This window comes from Mesoplodon bidens, assembly GCF_964165515.1.
Source record: "Mesoplodon bidens genome assembly, chromosome: 3".
NCBI classification, from domain to species: Eukaryota; Metazoa; Chordata; class Mammalia; order Artiodactyla; family Ziphiidae; genus Mesoplodon; species Mesoplodon bidens.
Genome location: NC_138178.1, coordinates 83,248,614 through 83,263,889, shown reverse-complemented (window position 1 = coordinate 83,263,889; position 15,276 = coordinate 83,248,614). Strand labels below are relative to the sequence as shown.

At 35.9% G+C, this 15,276-nt stretch overlaps 1 protein-coding gene across 9 annotated transcripts in view; it reads right to left on the bottom strand.

Moving 5' to 3' along the window:
- Positions 1-15,276, bottom strand: part of LOC308614817 (ankyrin repeat domain-containing protein 26-like) — a 165,322-nt gene that overhangs the window by 18,117 nt on the left and 131,929 nt on the right. For 4 of the 9 annotated variants that reach the window (XM_081229572.1, XM_081229575.1, XM_081229574.1 and 1 more), the window contains exons 37-43: positions 13,859-14,042; positions 13,111-13,248; positions 9,526-10,482; positions 7,978-8,130; positions 5,059-5,129; positions 4,624-4,717; positions 371-477 (exon numbers count right to left, since the gene is read on the bottom strand). In XM_081229572.1, coding sequence (XP_081085698.1) covers positions 371-477; positions 4,624-4,717; positions 5,059-5,129; positions 7,978-8,130; positions 9,526-10,482; positions 13,111-13,248; positions 13,859-14,042 — 1,704 coding nt within the window. Of the gene's footprint in view, positions 1-370; positions 478-4,623; positions 4,718-5,058; positions 5,130-7,977; positions 8,131-9,525; positions 10,483-13,110; positions 13,249-13,858; positions 14,043-15,276 lie in introns of those variants that run through there. The other 5 variants (XM_081229573.1, XM_081229576.1, XM_081229578.1 and 2 more) reach the window with 2 other exon arrangements.

Sequence of the window (15,276 nt, the reverse complement as noted above, 5' to 3'; positions counted from 1 at the left end):
ATTAAAATACTTGAACGCTGAAGGGGAAGAACACAACTAAAAGAGGGCAGGATTACCCAAAAAGAGCAAAGATATCTTGCAGACATAAAAATTCAAGGTAGATGATGAAGAGCAGAGTGACATTACTATATGCAAGGCACACTATTGTTATTGTTTTAGAAATCATTAAAGAGGAACTGTAACACTGGGGCACTCAAAACAGTTTCAGATTGTGCTGTGAGTTTCTAAAGTAAACTTTTAAATAGGATGGATGATTTGTTTAAGTATGAATATACACATATAAAATGAATTTGTATCTAAGGTTTTAATAAAACAAAATTATAGTTAAATCAATTAATTGTTGAAATTATCAGAAATATTAAAATCTTACCCAGTAATCTCTTTTTCTAATTCAGTATTTTTCTTCATTACTTGATCCAAACTATATTCCAGAGACTGTTTTAACTCAATATATTTCTTTAATTGCTCCTTTTCATCCTCAAAAAAAATTAATTATTTTTTAAAACCTAGAGACTTACTCTTCTTTCTTAAAAATATTACTTCTCATGAGTTCATGAGTAATATACGTTTATAGTGAAACACAGTTTATAAACCTGATGCCAATAAGGACAGATTTCAAAAATAATGACTTTTCTTGAAACAGCTTATATTGATTTTTCATTTTCAGCATTTCATCATTTTTCTAGAATTTAAATTGCCAAAATTTATTTGTTAAAAACAGACGTTTTGGGACTTCCCTGGTGGCATGGTGGATAAGACTCCATGCTCCCAATGCAGGGGGCCTGGGTTCAATCCTTAGTCAGAGAACTAGATCCCACATGCAGGCCGCAACTAAGAGGTTGCATGCCACAACTAAGGAGCACACCTGCTGCAACTGGGGAGCCCGCCTGCTGCAACCAAGACTTGGAGCAACCAAATAATAATAATAATAATAAATAAATAAGTAAATAAATAACCCAGAGGTTTTTACACGTTAATGAAATTTTTTTAAAGAGTGGTTATATTTACGTTTTAGTTTCTAAAGATGCCCTAGAAACATTTTCATCAATGGTTTAAGATATTCCAGGTTTTGTTAAATCACATCTTACTAATATAATCTTTGAAAAATTCCCACACAAGATAAAGCCTTTCATTCTCTGTAAGCATTCTTCCACAGGTTACAATTTCTCCATTTCTATTAGCCATTCTTCTCTTTAAATAAAGTTTAAGTTTTCTGTACACTAAATAAAAATGTAACTTCGGGCTTCTCTGGTGGCGCAGTGTTTGAGAGTCTGACTGCTGATGCAAGGGACACGGGTTCGTGCCCCGGTACGGGAAGATCCCACATGCCTTGGAGTGGCTGGGCCCGTGAGCCATGGCCGCTGAGGCTGCGCGACCGGAGCCTGTGCTCCACAACGGGAGAGGCCGCAACAGTGAGAGGCCCGCGTACCGCATAAAAAAAAAAATGTAACTTCTTCTTGATTCTTGTAGCTTTTTCTCTCATCCTTTTTCTCCCTCACTCCCGCTACTGGACTCTTACATTCTTTTTTTAAATTAATTAATTAATTTTATTTATTTATTTTTGGCTGTGTTGGGTCTTTGTTGCTGCGTGCAGGCTTTCTCTACTTGTGGTGAGCAGGGGCTACTCTTCGTTGTGGTGCGTGGGCTTCTCATTGCAGTGACTTCTCTTGTTGCAGAGCATGAGCTCTAGGCACTTGGGCTCAGTAGTTGTGGCTTGCGGGCTCTAGAGCGCAGGCTCAGTAGTTGTGGCGCACAGGCTTAGTTGCTCTGCGGCACGTGGGATCTTCCCGGACCAAGGCTCGAACCCGTGTCCCCTGCATTGGCAGGTGGATTCTTAACCACTGCGCTACTAGGGAAGCCTGGGACCCTTACATTCTTTAACGCACGGTCTCATCCATAATTCATCTTTCATCACTTATTCTCTTCTTTTACACTAAATTGACTTTCAATCTTGTAACTCCACTAAAAGTTTTGAGGGTCATCAAGAACCGTTTCTTCTTCAGTCCTTACCCTGCTTCACTTCTCAGCAGCAACCGCGAACATGACCACACTCTGCCTCTGCTCCTCTGAGCCCACCTCAGTCTGAATGACAGTAACCCTTGATGTTCAGTCCTTGACCCTTTCTAATCCTCTTTCTAAATTCTCTCAGGGCTCCTTACATCTCAAGGCTTCGTACCAGATTCCCTAACCTACCTTTCCAGCCTTGACCCCTTTGCTGAGATCACCTGTACTTTTCTCTCCCCCTTCTTGCTCCTCATAGACAACATCCTCAGCCACACTCATGAGCCATTACTCAGTGTGGATTATCCTTGTACAGAGCTATTCTTGGACACTTTACATTTATTCTTATTGGTGTTACTTTGAGTGTAGTGTTATTTTCTAATCTTGGGGGGCACCCTCACCCTTAGGATGTTGACCAGCATACTTTGTCTTTATTTTCTTTTACAATGCGAAAGTTTTTCACAAGGATCAGATTATCAATTATTTGTCCTTGTTTTCTTCTTCTTTTTTTGGCTGCATTGGATCTGCGTTGCTGCGTGCGGGCTTTTTCTAGTTGAGGTGAGTGGGGGCTTCTCTTCACTGTGGTGCGTGGGCTTCTCACTGCAGTGGCTTCTCTTGTTGCAGAGCACAGGCTCTAGGAACGTGGGCTGCAGTAGTTGCAGCACATGGGCTCAGTAGTTGTGGCTCGCAGGCTCTAGAGTGCAGGCTCAGTAGTTGTGGTGCACGGGCTTAGTGGCTCCCCGGCATGTGGGATCTTCCCGGACCAGGGATCAAACCCATGTCCAATGCATTGGCAGGTGGATTCCTAACCACTGCACCAGGGAAGTCCCTGCCCTTGTTTTCTTTTGAATGATTTCCTACTCCATAGAGACCTGACCTTATGGAAGTCTTCTGACACTCCTTTCAGGTAAATACTCAACTATATTATTTGGAGTCTTGAGTCAGCTAGAGCTCTCTCTTCTTCCCAGCCCAGATTCTTCATCTCAACACTGTGTTGACCATATATCTTAACTCAGGTTGGCTCTGGCCTGGGGATTCCTGAGATGAGAACTTTAGGAGAAGCCAGGGCTACTGACTGAGTTGGTGAAAAGCTGTCTCATTAAATTTTTGATTTGTGTAGACCTTAAAGTGGCCAATAATTCTATGTCATAATCCTAACTCATTTCTATAGGAATCTACAGAAAATCCCTCATTATTTTTTTAATACGCTTAATCAGTGTGGGGTATCCTTACAAAATTTTCAATTTCTGATACCCGAATAGATGTGTTTGACAATGTAAGGGGACATCTGGCACTCTCATTCACATGAGACTCCTTTTGTCAACATATTGTGTTGTCACTCGTATGAAAAGTATGCTAATACAATGTGACTAATGCATATCAAGTCTAGAAAAAATAATTTTCAATGTTTCTTTGAACACAAGAAGGGCCAGTCAATAGAATGTTCTAGTCCCCCTGACAGGTATATCTGTATAATGACACTGCATGAATCTAACTATTGTGATGGAAAGAAACGAGTTGATAGGCACATCTACCTCATCCCTCCAACTTAGGGTTCACAATAGAATCTTCTGATTTTTAAATCATAGGTAGCTTCCCTACAAAGGAGAGTATAAATGGCAGGAGAATTCCTTTCTGCTTGGTAAATAATTATATAGCTTTCACTATACATTGATAAATTGGAACCCTGGATTACACATCAGTCTTTTCTGAGACTGGCTGTTACACCTTTGAAAGGCTGATTAACTCAAGTGTCTGGGAGAAAAATTGTTCCTGAACTTGCCATGCTAGGAGCACCTGTTACTATGTAAGGCCCTGATTGAGCAGCCATTTCTGCTTTTTCACTGGCATCTCTTTTCTTTTTTTAAAGAAAAAAGGGGGACTTCCCTGGAGGTCCAGTGGTTAAGACTTTGCCTTCCAATGCAGGAAGTTTGATCCCTGGTCAGGGAGTTAAGATCCCACATGCCTCCTGGCCAAAAAACCAAAACATAAAACAGAAGCAGTATTGTATCAAATTCAATTAAGACTTGAAGAATGGTCCACATCAAAAAAATCTTTAAAAAATAAAGTAAAATAAAATCCAAGAAAGGAAAAAAATACATTCCTTTCAGAAAAATGCTTGCATAGTGACCTCGTATTCCCTCTTGATAAAGAAAATGAACTACAACATTAAAAGTAATTCATTCTCAAAATAGCACTGGAGGGTTTAGATTACAAGGGAAGTTCAGAATTCTAGATCAAATCATTACTCAAATTTCTGGACTCAAACAGATATTTGTGTACCACTGTTCATAGCAGCATTATTGACAATAGCCAGAAGGTGGAAAAATCACAGTGTTCATTGACAGATGAATGAATAAACAAAATGTGGTATATATAAAATATTGCTTTTGGACTGTCACCATCTTTTTAATTAAAGTCTTACTATAAAAATCAATTTTATTATTTCAGTCAACTTCCTCTATAAAGAGGAATTATGCTACCAGTAGCAAGTAGTATCAATATAAAAATAAACTCTTTTATCAATGAGACTTTTCATATTGTCCAAAATATTCTTATGTATTACTAGTAAAAAAATTAAAATTCCTTTTCAGCATGACAGAAATTAAGAGATTGACTTACTGAACTTGTACTTAACAGGTTTTTCTGAAGCTCTTCAATTTTGTCCGCTTGCTTTTTGACTGTAGCTTTTAACTTGGCATTTTCAATTTCAAGCCTAAAATGCATATTTTAAAATAATTACTCTCACACATAGATTTTAAAATACCACACAGTTTCTGAACAAACACCTGCAGGTTCAATTACATACATTCTTAGAATTTTGAAAAGTAGATGATTTGGCAATTGTGCCGTTTTCTAGTTGTGTTCTGTGGATAATGTGGAAAATTTAGAAATAATGGAGAAAAATTATGCATTTCAAAATAGCTCAAAGCTGAAATGTTTACCCAGCTTTACAATGATGTATTTATTGTCATAACTGATATAATTCTTATACTATACTGCTTATCTGCTCTATACTTATACTTAAGTTATTTTCTGTGCTGCTTTAAATTGTACTTTTGGATGTGATCCTGCGTCTTCTCAGCACATCTCATGGCCTCTGTACACCGATCCTGTGCTTCTTGCAACTAAAAGGAGAAAAGTTTTTTTTAAATTACTGATAATCTAGCAAATCCGCCATCATCTGTTTTTATGTCTTTCATCTGCATATTGTTTATGGCTACTTTCCTGCTGCAACAGCAGAGTTGAGTTGCTACAACAGACACCTTGTGAACCACAAAGCCTAAAATATTTACTATCTGGCCCTTTACAAGTTACTGACTTCTCGTACTAAACCACAACATCATTCATGCTTTAAATTATATTTTATCAAATAAATACACAAATTTATAAATTGGCCAAATGGGGAAAGACATTTCTATTTTTTACTCCACGCTCTATACCAACTATAATTTTAAATATCCACATATGTGAATGACCACAGCTCTTTCAGTGATTATGAACGTTCACACTACACACTACTGTTGGTGACAACCAGATGCTTCAGGGACTAGTGTGAGAGGTAGTATCTACACAGGAGCCAGAATGCGTGGGTCTGAGTCCCAATTCCACCACTTATTTGCTGTATGTCCTTGAGCAAATTACTTAAATTTTCTGTGTCTCAGTTTCTCCAGCCGTAAAATGAAGATAATAATAGCACTGACCTCACTGGGATGTCGGGGAGATTAAATTGGCTGGGGGGTATACATAACGTATTTAGAAAAGTACGTGGCACATAGTACATGCTAAGTGTTTACAATCAGAATTATTACTATTGCTGTACTTTATGTTCTAAACAATTTGATATTTTAGGCAGATGGCATGCCAACAGAAGTGGTCTCCTGTACAAGTCACACTGAAATCATTCCCCATACCATTGAAATTGGCAGTAAACAGGGAGCATGAGGACCAGAATGTATGTGCCCAGTACTTCAAAAACTTTCACTGATTCCACTAGTCCTTTTTTCCACTTATAATAATTTATAACTTACTTCCTCTCTGTACTACTCAGTGGGCAGTGATCATGGACTAATATGCAAATAGCACCTCCTGGATTGAGTGGTACATAACTTACATGACCATCAGAGGAAGGGTTAACTCACTGGCATGGAAATATCACCCTACTGCTAAATCAAAGTTCTGAATCAATTCACTCCCAGCAACTGGTTATGTCTAGAAAGCACTCGGATGAGAAAATTAAGGTTATGTGGTATGGATATTGGAGAAGCTATCCACAGAGCTTTACAGTTGGTGAAATGCTATCAATGTGAAAATCCCCAGTTCTGGCTGCATAATGAAGGAAGGCAAATTTAGATTTTTTTTCCAGAGTGAGGGGGAAAAAAAAAAGAGCATTTAATTGAACAATTCTCCTCTATTAGATTAAGAGCTTTTAATTGTATATTTAATTGCTTAAAATACATTTTAATAAAAGATTATATCAATATCTCCAAGAAAAAGTTATTGGTATGGTATAAAGTACTTAATTGTATCCTAGCAACTGTTAAGCTAAAATATTTTCAATTTATGCAAGACAGGTGCCGTGCATATCAATAAATATTCCCTGTTAGACAAATTTATACTTAGACGAGATTCTCTCTCATGAAAAAAATTAAAACAGTGTAAAATTAAGGGCTAAAGTGTTCTTCACAGACTAGATGACAGGGTCAATGAGAGCTAGGACAGTCAGAGAGAGAGCTTCATGGAGAAGACTGGGGGCCAGGTCTGAATAAATGGAGGATTAGGCAGGAGGGAAAGAAACTGTAAAGACAGAAAGGACAGCATGAGTAAAGGCCAAGAAAAGGTGAAATCAGCCAATTAACTCAGAGGATAAAACCCAACAGCAGGGAGATAAAAATTATGTCCACACAGTAACTTGTAAATGACTGTTCACAGCAGCATTATTAACAGCCCAAAGGTGGAAATAACCCAAAGGCCCATCAACTGATGAATGGATGAACGGCTTAGCCACATAACGTGCTGTTCGACAATAAACAGAAATGGAAGTACTGATATGCGCTATAACATGGATGAACCTCGAAAATGTTACGTCAAGTGAGAAAAGCTAATCACAAAGGACCACATACCGTGTCATTCCATTTATATGAAATACCCAGAATAGGCACATCTACAGAGACAGAGATTAGACTGGTGGTTGCCGGAGCTGAGGGAGATGGGGGCCATGGGTGATGGCTAAGGGATGCAGGGTTTTCCTTTGGGGGTGATGGAGATGCTCTATAATTGATGCCAAGTGCACGACTCTCTGAATATACACGGAGAGATTGAACTACACATTTTAAATGGGTGAATTATATGATATGTGAATTATCTCAATAGTTTTCTTAAAAATACAATGGCAGGATCTAGATAATTTTCTTAATTTTCTATTTTGGGTGTACATACTACACATGATCTGAGTATCTCTACGCTTTTACAATATATCTAAAATGAAAAGAAAATGAAGGCAATGCCTAACTTCAACTGGTTTGTATAATGACCTTTCTGCACACGTTATTCTGAAATCCATGAAATAAATACACACAGATACTACATCCATTCATGAAAGTGAAGATGAAAAAAGACAATTTTATGGAACATTCCATTAAACATTATCCTCTGATTTTATCTGGCTTGCTTCATCATGGTAGTAGAGATATCACTAAAAAATACTGTTTAATAGAAAAAAAAAGTCTCTCAACTTCTGTGAGGAATCACGCACAATTCTCAACTTTCCTAAGGGTAAATATTGTAAGAAAAAATATATAATGCAAACGGCAGGATGAAAGTCAGAGTTTAAGAAACAAGTGCATTATAAAGATAACAAAATTGTAATAAATTTACTTGTAACAAAAATACAAAAGAAAGCCATCCATGAAAATTAGTGTCCTAAAACACTTTATCCTATACATTAAGTATTGACACGTTAAATTTCATACATACCTGACTTGTGACTTGACGTAATTTTTTCTTTAAATCCTGTGCATCATCTTCTAAATTAGTACGATAACGTGACGTGGCCTCCAGTGAAGCCTCTGACATAGTTTGCTTTTTTAGGGTATCAGCCAGTTCTTGTTGAAGTTGTCTCACAAGTGCCTAATAAGATACTCTGTCACTGATTTTATAAATTACCTTATTATTAAGTTATGTTAATAATAGATAACTCCAACCTATGTACTTTGAAAACTATCACCAGAGACATCAATTTGTCTCCTTCTCCTTGTATGTGCACCTTCCTGCTCACTGAATTTGGTTTAAGACACAGAAGGTGTTACCCTCCGGCCTTATCGCTATTAAGTTACTTAGACAATGGATTCAGTCCCACTATCCACTCCCCGACCTTCCCAATCAATTTGCTGAGCTTGAGGACCTCCTCAAGCCTCAGAAAGAAATGGGTGTGTAGGTGGGACGAGTGGTGGGAACATCTTCCCTCTTCTCTACTGGAGGCTTCCATTAACTTCAGAGATCCTCACATATTCAATCCAGTGCTCAATAGATTCCTATCTCAGAATTAAAATGAGGTCATTCCCATTTTAATTCCTAGAATTAAAATGAGACCTTCAGGGCCTCCCTCTGCCTCCCGATAGCAGCCCCTATGACCCTGTCCCACACCCTATTCCTGCTACTCATGAATCTGCCACCCCTCACTAGTCTGAAAATGGGAGTCCAGTGCCAAATTAATAAGTCACAGAGAGCTACAATTCTCTTTGTATTGGACAGATTTATATCCAAATGATAGTAACTGAGCCTTGAAATGAGAATTATGAGCAAATTATTTGTAAAAATGTTCCAAGTAAATTATAAATAGAAGTGGGAAGATTAAATCAAGCATAGTTTTGCTAAAGCTCACTACTTTAATCCCAAATTATGATTTAATGAAAAGTAGATGCCTTTAAAGAGTTGAGAGGTCATAAGAATACATGGTTTGAGGCTGAACTATTTCCCAAATTAATTCAAATTGACATGAATAAAAATAAAATTATACCAACTAAAAAGTTATGACAAGCTACTGAAGGAAAAGTACTATGAGATATGGCATCGACACATCAGTTCATTTGGGAAATCTGGAATTGACTGTCAAGGTAATACACACAACTGAACCTTAATTTCAAAATAATTCATTTTAGATCTGAGCGTTTCATTTATCTGCTTCCTCATGATACTAAAATGTGGTGACAAAAAGATTAAAATTATTAGCTTAGCAGTAGAAGAGTAAATTACTAATACCTGTCTATACCCATTAACAATTTATAACTTAATCTCTTAAAATTTCATAGGTGACACAATGTCTCTACTCAAAGTAAAGCACCTCTCAGGTCTAATTCTTTATTTGCTGGATACAAGGTATGCTTTTAGGCTGATTTACAGTCTATAGATTTATAGTCTATATATTATTTCTATTCAACTAGATTCAACATTTAGCCATAATCAAAATCACTTTGAATTTTCTTTCAGGAAGTCTGAGAATTATTTCTCTTCTTGGATACTTACTTCTCTTTCTGTTTTCTCATTTTCATACTGATACATTCTCTCTTTTAAATGATTACATTCATTGATTAACTCCTTGTTCCTTTCCTCCAGCATCAGACCTTGTTTTTCACTTTCAGCTTGAAGTTTTTTCACAATCTCCTGAAACTGGTCTTGGATGTTAATTACTGTCTTCTCTCTACTGTCGGCTTTGTTTTGCGCATCATCCAGTTGCTGTCTGAGCAATATGTTTTCACTCTGGAGTTGAGATAATCTCTCTTCTAAGGATTCCTGCTTTCCAATGTATTTATTCACTTTGCCTTGTTCGCTTTGATACATGTGTTCAAGTTCCTTCTTTTGACACTGTGCTTGGCTTAGGTCTCTCTGTACACGTTCTAACACCAAAGTCTTTTCTCTGAGAGCATCCCTCATGTGATGGAACTTGGTTTTTAGGCTACTGAATTTACTTTCAGCTTTAGAAAGTTGCTGGGAAAGCATCTCATTGTTATCTTTCAGGTTAGACACATCAAAATTCATTTTGCCCTGCAAGCGTAACCACTCATCTCTTGCTCTCTGGAAGGCAAGTTCCAGGTCTCTTTTTGATGTCTGACTTTGATGGTGATCATGTATGGTAGCAGCCAGTCTAGAACGGTAGGATTCCACTTCTGTTTCCAGTCTTTCTTTGCTTTGTTTTTCATTCTCCAGCTTAGAGTCTAGCATTGTATTCTCAGCTGTCAGAACATTAAGCTGTCCACTATATTGGAATATTGTCTTTGTTAATGTTTCCTCATTCAGTTTTATTGTGTTTTGAAGATCATCATTCTTTTCTTTTACAATTTCAATGTCCTCAACATATTTCTTTTCCTTTTCCTGGTTCTGACATTTTATTGTGTCGATTTCCAGTCTTAGCATGGCAACTTCATCCTGCAACATGTGGTTTTTATGTAACAGACCTTTTTCTTTTTCAGGGCTATCGGACACCTAAGTGAAATAAAGGAGATTTTTAGCTAGTACTCAATAAATTGACATTTCATGATTTCGTCTGAAAGACTAACCTATATGTTGATACAATGAAAAGGCTGCAATAAGTGGATATCCAACTGGAAAAAATAAGGTTGGATACAAACCTCAGACTTCTTACAAGCAGAAATCTTCAAAAGTTCAAAAATTTAATTGAAGACAATGAATCCATGAAAGTAAAAAACAAACCACAGGAGAATTTTTAAGAAGCTCAGAATTGGAAAGGCCTTTCTCTAAATTATAACAAACCCAGAAGGCTTAAAATAAAAGATTAATAAATCTGACTATACTTAAAAATTGCATCTGATGTGATATATTTATACAGTGGAATACTACTCTGCCATAAAAACAGAATGAAATAATGCCATTTGCAGCAACATGGATGGACCTAAAGACTATCATTCTGAGCGAAGTAAGCCAGACAGAAAGACAAATATCATATGATATCGCTTATACATGGAATCTAAAAAAATGATACAAATAAACTTATTTACAATACAGAAAGAGACTCACAGACGTAGAAAACAAACTTATGGTTACTGAAGGGGAAAGAGGGGGAGGGATTCATTAGGAGGTTGGGATTAATATATACACACTACTATATAAAATACAGATAACCCACAATGACCTACTGTGTAGCACAGGGAACTACACTCAATATTTGGAAAAAGAATCTATAAAGGTATATATATATATATATGTGTGTGTGTGTGTGTGTGTGTGTGTGTATAACTGAATCACTGTGCTGTATAACTGAAAATAACACAGTATTGTAAATCAACTATACTTCAACAAAAAATAAAATAAAATACCACCTGCTAGCTTAAAAAAAAATTACGTCTGCTATCTAACCTATACAGCTACCCCATAGTAAAAGCCGTAGCTCTGTATATATTTTGACAGATTAAATTTCCTAAAATTTTTTTTTCCTGAGACTATTCCATAAATATTCTATGTTTCTAATATTTATATAGTCCTGAGAATATTCCATAAATATTCTACGTTTCTAATATTTTTATAGTCAGTTACAAGAATCACATCTACTGATAACTGTACTAAGCACTTCTACAAACATCAATTAACTCATTTAGCTATGACAGTCCTGGAAATGAGGAAGTCAAAAATACAAGCAAGCTGCAGGCTTTTCTGTAGGTCTTCTGACTTTACTATGAGTCCTCTTACACCAAACCACAGCTAGTTCTCTAGTACAAACATATAAATATGAAATGAGCCTTATATTTCACTATGGTGCATACACTAGTGGTAAATAAGGTAAAATTTATAGAGATCTTAGAAAACCGTGAGATTATTCGCTGCTGCAATAACTTTTATTCTCTCTTCATAATGCTTAAAATAATAAGGTAGGGGGAAATACAATGAACTGTTTCACTAAAAATAAAATACTTATCAATAAATTATCACTAAATAAATATTATGGCATATCTATCACTATTTTCAAAAGTTCCTTGTACTGAAATAGGACACCACATGGAGCAAAGTGTTAATTTTCTCACAAGTAGAAGAATGACATCCAAAAGACGGTCTCTGAACCGGCTATACCTTTCCTCCTTACCATCAGTGGAAGGGATAAACTAACCTCTCTATTAATCTATCAAGGAAGTGAAATCACTGCCAAAAACCATAATGTTGTTTTGTTTGTTTGTTTGGGGGTTTTCTCTTTTTTTTTTGTTAATTTTGTAAGTTTATTCTAAGGAAATAATTTTTTTTAAGTGCTCAAAAATGTTTTTACGGGCTTCCCCAGTGGCGCAGTGGTTTAGAGTCCACCTGCCAATGCAGGGGACACGGGTTCATGCCCCGGTCTGGGAAGATTCCACATGCCGCGGAGCGGCTGCGCCCGTGAGCTATGGCCGCTGAGCCTGCGCGTCCAGCGTCTGTGCTCCGCAATGGGACAGGCTACAACAGTGAGAGGCCCACGTACCACAAACACACACAAAAAAATCTTTTTACAACTAATGTTGCAGCTTTTACGATACTGAAAAATTGTAAGTGATGTGAAAATGTCATTGATGGGGTACTGGTTAAAGAAATGACAGTGAAGCCAAGAACAGACTCTGATTTAGACACTGAAAATGATGAGGTGCATAGTGATTGACATGTTCACTCCAAAGCAGAGGGCAAGAACGTATTCAGTGCTGGGATTTGGTCGGGTAGTGTGGTCGTTGGTGGAGCACACATGGTCTTCCCTGCCTAAACCGCCATCAGGGTGCAGACTTTTCTAGATGGTAGCAATAGTTTTCAGATTATGAAAAGTTCATCAGTTCCTATGGAAAATATTAAAAGCCTCTCCTTGGATGAGGCTATTGTATGTCACTCCTTGACTGTTGGAGACAAATGGATTTAAATTAAAAATACTACTTGAATTAAATTTAATCAAATATAATTCAATTATGTTTGAATTAAAAATATTAAATATCCAATGGACAAGAAACGTCAACCCCTTCCCCAAAATATACTTAAATAGGTTTTAAATATCCTCTACACTGTCTGTGATGTATAGTATTGGTTTTTAAAATATATACATATACAGATACATACACACAAATATTTGAAAATGATTAAAGAAAATACCTCAGAATTCATTTCCTTATTAGTCATTTCTATCTCCTTTTGTTTGGCAAAGTGACTGGTCAGGATTCCATCTTGTAAAATTCTGGCATTCTGCTCTCGAGAAAGCTGCCTCAGAGCGTCATTTCGCTCTTCTACAACCTGGAGACACATTTCATGAGGTTTTTGGTCTCATACCATTAAAAAAAAAAGTCAAAAGCTTAAGAGCAGAATTTAAAAAAAAACTGTTAAAAGGAAGTAGCCTTTTAAAATAAACACAAGGATATTTATCCCACATGAATAACTTAAGATTTTAATTTAAATGACTGCTAAACTTATCACAGAGCAAAAATACAGGGAGATATAGTATTGTGAAAGAAAATCTTTTTACAAAGCATTTAACTAGTTCCATCGCAGTCTCAAGGCAATTTACCCTGTATTTTAACATAGAAAAGCCAAAATTAACACATGGATTGGAATTAAGAATATTACTTTCGAATGGACCAAAAATGGCAATCATTATGTTAATCATTAAGTTCAATTTACCTTCCATTCCTCCATTCAGAAAACATACACAGAGCATGTATTAGAAGCTAAGAATGGCAAGAAATTAATAATTTAAGCTATAAATGTCATAGTTCATATTTAGGATGAGATAACACTTTTTATTTGTTTTAAACCTAAATAATATATATTAAATCAAAGAGATATTACAAATAATACTGAGGAAATACTGTTGGAAATTTGAAATTTTCACCAAAGATTAACTTACCTGATTCAGATTATTTCTCACAGTCCTCAGTTCCATGTCTAGTGCTCTGAGACTGAGTTCAAGTTGTTGTTTCATTTCAACTTCTTTACTGTATTGCTCTTCTTTTCTTCTTAACTGCTCCCTAATTTTTTCATATAACCTGTCAGCATTTCTTCTCTTCTTTTTTTCTTGTTTTAGGGTGAATCTGCAGTTAAATATGCTTACCTTAAAATGTGTTTTGTTAGAAAATAAAAAGTTCATTTTATGATCTGGCTCTTCACCTGCTGATTTAGTATCCTAATGAAATTTCTGTTCTCCAGTTTTTTTTTTCCTTTCTAGGTCTCATATTTTTAATTCCTCACTTCAATCTCTTCATAAAGATATATACACTTGAAAGGTAGCAATGAAAAAACATTCTGCCAGTTAAGTAAGTTTTAGTCAAGAGTAACTCTGGTGAATAGTGTAGGAAAGAAATTTTGAAATTATTCAGTGAAGTTAGGCCGAAAATTACCCTGTTTTCCACACTGTCATAATTACTCCTCCTTTAGGACAGATAATTTAGTTACTAGTTAAAAAGAGAAGCTGTTGTTTAGAAACAAGTTTATAAGTTCACTAGAAATAAAATTTCAACTTCATAAAATACTACAGGTACCCCTAAATGACTCACAGTGCCAGATAAAATCTGCAGATGCCTTTTACAGAACATATATCTTCAGACACTGTAATCCAAGACTAGGCTAGGGAGTCTAATATCTGTTGCCCCACACTTGTTATGTTTCTACTTTTGTAACCTTTTCAACTTGTTGTTTATTATCTATTTAATAAATAATTTTAAATCCCGTAAGGCAGGATCCATATTAATTAATTAAATAGAGAGTATTTTGTGCTTTCAGCACAAATCTGTGAACTAATTTTATCTCTGTATGAAAGAGATATTGAATAAACTAATCAGTAATCACCTTCCATTTTTACCTTTTATTTCATCCATGCATATGTTAAGAATAAAACTACATAAATGTTTTTAAAAATTTTGTCTTCAGAAAAATGGCCATTTCATACTTCTGTGGGTGGGAGTGTAAAGAAATATAAACTTTCTGGAGAACAATTTAGAAACATGGATCAAAGACCTTTTTAAAAAGTTCTCATACTTTAACCAAATAACACAATATTAAAGAATTTATTCCAAATAAATAATCAGAAATGTAGAAATGAATTTATAGAAGAGACATTCCTTGTAGCATTAAATACAGAAAAATGAAAAATAACTAACATTCCATTTGCTAAACAAATAATGACCATAATTCAAAAAGACACAAGCACCCCAATGTTCATTGAAGCACTATTTACAATAGCCAGGTCATGGAAGCAATGTAAATGCCCATCAACAGACGAATGGATAAAGATGTGGCACATATATACAATGGAGTATTACTCAGCCA